The sequence below is a fragment of the Neovison vison genome, chromosome 3, assembly GCF_020171115.1.
Source record: "Neovison vison isolate M4711 chromosome 3, ASM_NN_V1, whole genome shotgun sequence".
NCBI classification, from domain to species: domain Eukaryota; kingdom Metazoa; phylum Chordata; class Mammalia; order Carnivora; family Mustelidae; genus Neogale; species Neogale vison.
In genome coordinates this window covers 213,237,195-213,242,771 of record NC_058093.1, presented here as the reverse complement: position 1 = coordinate 213,242,771, position 5,577 = coordinate 213,237,195, and the positions used below count along the sequence as shown (strand labels likewise).

At 56.6% G+C, this 5,577-nt stretch overlaps 1 protein-coding gene across 1 annotated transcript; it reads left to right on the top strand.

Moving 5' to 3' along the window:
- The first annotated feature begins 1,459 nt into the window (after nt 1–1,459).
- TMEM191C (transmembrane protein 191C) lies at nt 1,460–3,750 on the top strand. Its single transcript, XM_044241056.1, has 10 exons — nt 1,460–1,614; nt 1,904–2,027; nt 2,156–2,206; nt 2,356–2,433; nt 2,595–2,651; nt 2,776–2,835; nt 2,953–3,017; nt 3,102–3,174; nt 3,400–3,440; nt 3,546–3,750. The coding sequence occupies exons 1-10, from the start codon at nt 1,460–1,462 to the stop codon at nt 3,748–3,750; spliced, it is 909 nt and encodes a 302-aa protein (XP_044096991.1).
- The last annotated feature ends 1,827 nt before the right edge of the window (nt 3,751–5,577 follow it).

The window sequence follows — 5,577 nt, the reverse complement described above, 5'->3', positions numbered from 1 at the left end:
GTTTTTGTTGTTGTTGTGGTGGTGGGTTTTTTTGTTTTGTTTTGTTTTTACCATCAACATTATTCTCAGGTCTCTTCATGTTGATTTAAAAGACCCTAGCTCATTTTAAGTGCTTTATTGGATTCCTTTATCAATTGTCTCATATATCACATTTCTGTGTTTAATTACACGTTAGTGCCGCACTTACACTGCTCCTAATGCTTTGCAAACACGGAAGAAATTTCCTCTGGGGAGTGTACTCCTGTGGTGAAATTGTGGGTCATGGAGGACCACCATGGCCAGTCACTGTTCCCCCAGCGGCTCCCCCAATTCACCCACAGATGGTGCAGGGCACAAAGGTTCCTGTTCCCTCACTTGGTTGCTTATATTTGATGTCACCCAACTGTCTTTCTGTTGGCTGTTCTGTTTGATGGAAAATGCGGTGTCTCTTCAGACTCTTCCTGGGCGTTCCAGTTCTCCCCTCTGGGCAATGCCCAGCAGACCCTTTGACCTTTGATATTAGATATTTGGTCTTTCTCATGGTGGCCCCTGGATTTCCCATGTATTCTAGTTACTAGTCATCTGATTACAAAGATTGCGAAGATCTTTTCCTATTCTGTCACCCATTTGTAACATTTGTCCATGGTATCTTTTTGTTTCAAGTGGATTTTTTTAAAAAAAAAAAGGATTTTATTTATTTTTTAAAAGGTTTTATTTATTTGACAGAGATCACAAGTAGGCAGGGGGGGGTGGTGGAATGCAGGCTCCCTGCTGAGCAGAGAGCCAGACACCAAGCTGGATCCCAGGACCCTGAGATCATGACCTGAGCCGAAGGCAGAAGTTTAACCTACTGAGCCACCCAGATGCCCCTAAAGATTTTGTTTATTAAAAATAAAGAGACACATCGAGAGAGGGAACGCAAGCAGGGGGAATGAGAGAGAGAGAAGCAGGCTTCCTGTCAAGTAGGGAGCCAAATGTGGGGCTCTATCCCATGAACCTGGGATCATGTCCTGAGCCAAAGGCAGATGCTCAATGACTGAGCCACTAGGTGCCCCTCCAAGAGGATTTAAAAAAAAAATATTTTATTTATTTATTTATTTGACACAGAGAAAGAGAGATCACAAGTAGACAGAGAGGCAGGTGGAGAGAGAGGGGGAAGCAAACTCCCTGCTGAGCAGAGAGCCTGATGCGGGGCTCCATCCCAGGACCCTGAGATCGTGACCTGAGCCGAAGGCAGAGGCTTAACCTACTGAGCCACCCAGGCGCCCACAGATTTTAATATTTTATTAACCTTTTACTGATCCGATTTTGGCTCCTGCCTCACATTTTTTTGTGTGAGGGACTAAGTGCGATCCTGCCCCACTCCCGTCTGCCGCGGCTCGGGGCTTGGGCTCGGCCGCCCCCTGCCGCTCATTGTGACGCCAGCCGCGGGCCGGGTCTCCCAGGCGGGCAGCGCCGGCGGGACACAGTCCCTGTAGCTATGGCAGAGACGCAGGAGCTGCTGCTGCAGCTGCAGAAGGACAACCGCGACGGGCGACTGCGGAAGCAGGAGCTGGAGGAGCTGGTGCGCGGGCTCGAGGCCGAGAGCGAGAGCCTCACAGCGCGCCTGCAGGACCTGCGCGAGCGCGAGCGCAGGTGCGCAGGAAGGGCGGCTCGATGGGAAAAAGCAGTCGCGCGAGGGTCGATTCCACCGACGGCGGCACCCGGGCCTAGGCAGAGCCGCCGGCCGGCCCGTCGGTTATCCCTCTTCGCCGGGGCCCGAACCCCCCGTCCCCATCTACTCAGGGGACCCACGAAGGGGAGGGAGCGGGCCCCCGGCTTGGGCTTCCTCGGGCCCATTCGCAGCTGGCCTTTCCCGGGGGCCGCGGGAGCCTGAGCACCTGTCGTCTTCCGCGGTGGCACCACCTCAGTTTCCCCTCTGCAGCCTGCTGCGGAAGCAAAGCCAGGTGGCGCGGAGCCTGCGCGGGGAGGCGCGCGAGGCGGCGCGGGAGCGCGCGGAGAGAGCTCGCGGGCTGCTGGAAGCCGCGGAGCGGCGCCACCAGGACTTGGTGGGGACTGGACCCTGGATGGGGCGGGACCGACGGGGAGGGCGGGGGCGGGGCCCTGGGTGGGTAAGGCCGGCCTCGAGGCTGCGGTCTCCGAGAAGCCCAGGCAGCCTCCTCGACCCCCTCCGCAGGAGCAACGTAACCGGCAGCTTCAGGAGCAGTGGGAAGAGCTGTCGAGTCAGGTACATTAAGGAGACGGCCTCGGTCTCTAGCTTCCCCTAGGAAGTCCCACTGTCGTCCTCGTCCCCCTTTTTGCCCTGTCCCCTCCTCTCAGGACATTCCCCTCTCCTCGAAGCCCCGCAAACCCCACCTTCATAAAACCCATCTCTAGCTCTTCTACTACGGAGGGGAACAACTGAATCAGCAGCGCGCAGAGCAGCGACTGGGGACTCAACTGATGGCGTTGCAGGTGTTTGGGTGGGGACCCCAAGATCGGAGCGGAGGCGCGGGCGGGGCCATAATGACCTGGGGGCGCGGAGGCTCCCTGAGGGGCGGGGGTGGGTAGAGAGGAGGCTTGCGGGGGAGTCCCGGGCGTCCTGGACTCCTGACATTCCTTGGATCCGTCTGAAGAAACAACTGGAGCTGGTGGAGGCCAAGCGCGCCAGGCAGGCGGAGAACCTGCGGCAGGTGAGGGCGGGCCGGGGCCTGAAGGCGAAGGTCGGCTTCGGGTGTGGGTGGGTGGGTGCGCAGGGGCGGGAGGATGGACGGCCTGGCGCTACCCCGAGTCTCATCAGGGCTCCCCTCATCCCAGGGCGCGCAGAGGACGGAGGAGGCCTGGGCCAGCTTTCAGGAGCAGAGCGGAGTCCTGCAGGTACTGAGAGCCGCTCACGTCCGACACCCCTCCAACCCCGGAGCTGCGGCGAACCCCAGTCCCTCCCCCCCGGGGTCTCCTCCCCCAGTCCTGAGGCCTCACTCCCACTCCCTCCAGGAGCTGCAGGGAAAGGTGATGGAGGCAACTGCTGCGCTGGACGCCTCGCGGGACGGCCCGGAGCTGTAAGGGGCGCCAGGACTGTGGGGGTACGGTGGGGCGGCAGCGGGGCTGACTTAGATCGCCCACCTCGATGCCCTTCCCTGCAGGTGCGACTCCCATCCTCGTCGGGGGCAGGGCTGCGCGGGCTCGCTCATGGAGGAGGTGGCCGAGGCTGACTGTGTGAGCGCGGACCCGGACCCGCTCTTCACGGGGGCCACCCGCACCCACGGGGCTCCGCCTCCCCTCGAGGGCCTGCCCCCTGACGGGCCCGCGACCACCCAGACCCGCACTCTGGGGGATGGGGGTTCTGGTCCCTTACGACTCCCGCCCCTCCATGAAGGACCGGGAATTCGTGGCGCCCCCGGTCCCCGGGGCCGAGCTAGAAGCCGCTCCCTCTGTCCGCAGGAGAGGCGGCTTTCCACTGGCACCGGCAGGGCTGGCATCAGGTGAGTCAGCGGGCAGGCGGCGGGCGCGCTGGGCTCGGGTCCACCCCACGACTTACTCGCCACCGCCCCCTTCCCCTGTCTGTCCATCTGTCCTTCGGTCCGCAGGCTGTGGGCGCTGGGCGCGCTGCAGAAGCTGCTGTTGCTCCTGCTCGTCTTCCTGGCGCTAACGCTGCTCTACCTGATGCTAGTGGACCCTTCGGCCCTCCGCCGAGGACTCCGGCACCTTATCTCGGACACCACCTTCCGCCGCCTGCGCTACACGCTGTCCCCGCTGCTCGAGCTGCGCGCGCGCGGCCTGCTGCCGACCTAGCGCGCATCACGCCGGCCGCGGCCGCCTGCACCTCTGTCTCGGTGTGGTTTCTGGGAGCCTGGGTGGAGGCCGAGGGGGGAGACTCTCGGGGGTGGGTCATGTGTTCCTTGGCCCAGCGGTCCTGGCACCTTGGTCTCAGCGGGTGCAAGGCCTTCCAGGCGGTTCTTGGGTTTGGAGAGGCTGCCCCGGGCTCCAGCTGGCAGAGCCCTAGACTTGCGCAGGAGCCCGGCGCGCCCTCTTCCGGCACCCGAGACTTGGGGTAGGGACAGGGGGTTCGCACCAAGGGACTCCCGGGAGCCCTCTTCCTACAGCGCCTGCTGCCGCACCAGAGCCACCTCGGAAGTTGGTCAGTATCTTTTTGCTAAACTTGGTTTTTCCCTGCTAGTGAGCCGGGGGTGGGGGGCGGGGGAGCAGGCAGGTCAGGTCTTGGTCGGTGGAGGTCAGTGGTTCCCCCGGCTGCGTGGGGGGTTATTGAGATCCCCGCAGCATCCCTTGGTTTTCTCGCGGCAGGTTCTTCAGGGCGCTGGCCTGGGCATTGGTCTCCTGTGGTCCCCTTGCGGAACGTGCTGGTCCTGCTGGCGCCGCGCGCTCCCCACGGCGGTCTTCGTTGAGAATCGTCTTTTTATAAATAAAAAGTCTACCTAAAGGTAGACTGTTCTGCTTAGTGGAAATGATGAACCTTGAGTTTTGTGGGTTTTTTTTTTTTTTTTTTGGTCTGATACAAATACTACTTTTATTCTTCACGTTTTTTGGTAGTGAAATTGTTCCGTGTACTCTCCTTGTTGCGGGCGCGCGTGCACACACCCAGCGACACGCCCCCCCCGCCCCCGCCCCCGCCCCCGCAACACACAGGTTTTGGCTGTGGTCTCCAAACAATCGTTTTCTTATTGATGTGTAGGTATTTAAGTCCTTTTGGGGTTAAATTTGTTTATGTAATCCTGTGTATAAAATTTCATCAAATTTAGAAATTGTGTGCTATGTCCTATAAAAATCCATTCCAGTCCAGAAATTGTAATACATACAGTAAATACCTTTTGTTGGTGTAAACATTTTGTTCATACATTCACTATAACATTTTGTTGCTAACCACTTTATGGTTTCATGCATAGATGGACATTTGGGTTGTTTCCACCTTTTGGCTGTGGTGAGTAATGCTTCTATGAACATTGGTGTATCAATGTTTGTTCTTTTGGGTAAACACACAGACTTGGAACTGCTGGATCATTGGTACTTCTGTGTTTAATGCTTTGAGGAGGAAGGGCTCTACTGCATTCCACATTTTACCTCTCCAGGGCAGTGCAAAAGGGCTCTCATTTGCCCACATTCTCACCCAACATCTGTTTTTATTTATTTATTTTAAAAATATTTTATTTATTAAATCTTTATTAAAAAGATTTTATTTACTAAATCACCATGACTATGACTGAAACCAAGCTGACCCAGCTGAAACCAAGAGTCAGTTGCTTAACCTGAGTCACCCAGGCTCCCCCATTTTGTTTTTCAAAAAAATTTAAAAATAATAGTCATTTTCACGAGTGTGATTTTTTTTTTCTTTCAATGTTTAGGCACTGGATTAACTTTGGGTGTTTTTTTTTTTTTTAGATTATTTTCACTTATTTTAGAGTGAGAAAGAGCATGAGCTGGGGAGGAACAGGGAGGGACAGAAGGAGAGGGAGAGAATCTCAAGTGAACTGTGCGCTGGGGACCCTGAGATCATGATCTGATCTGAAACCAAGTCAAGTGCTCAACCAAGTCACCCAGGTGCCCCAGGCATTGTGTTACTTTTTTTCTTCCAAGTTTTTATTTAAATTTCTTATTTTTTATACT

What these genes read in the sequence shown, in the direction of transcription:
- TMEM191C (XM_044241056.1), top strand. Translation starts at nt 1,460, where the DNA reads ATGGCAGAGACGCAGGAGCTGCTGCTGCAGCTGCAGAAGGACAACCGC. An exon ending in AGCGGCGCCACCAGGACTTG is followed by an intron (nt 2,028 to 2,155) that starts GTGGGGACTGGA and finishes CCCCCTCCGCAG; the next exon opens with GAGCAACGTAACCGGCAGCT. An exon ending in AGGCGGAGAACCTGCGGCAG is followed by an intron (nt 2,652 to 2,775) that starts GTGAGGGCGGGC and finishes CCCTCATCCCAG; the next exon opens with GGCGCGCAGAGGACGGAGGA.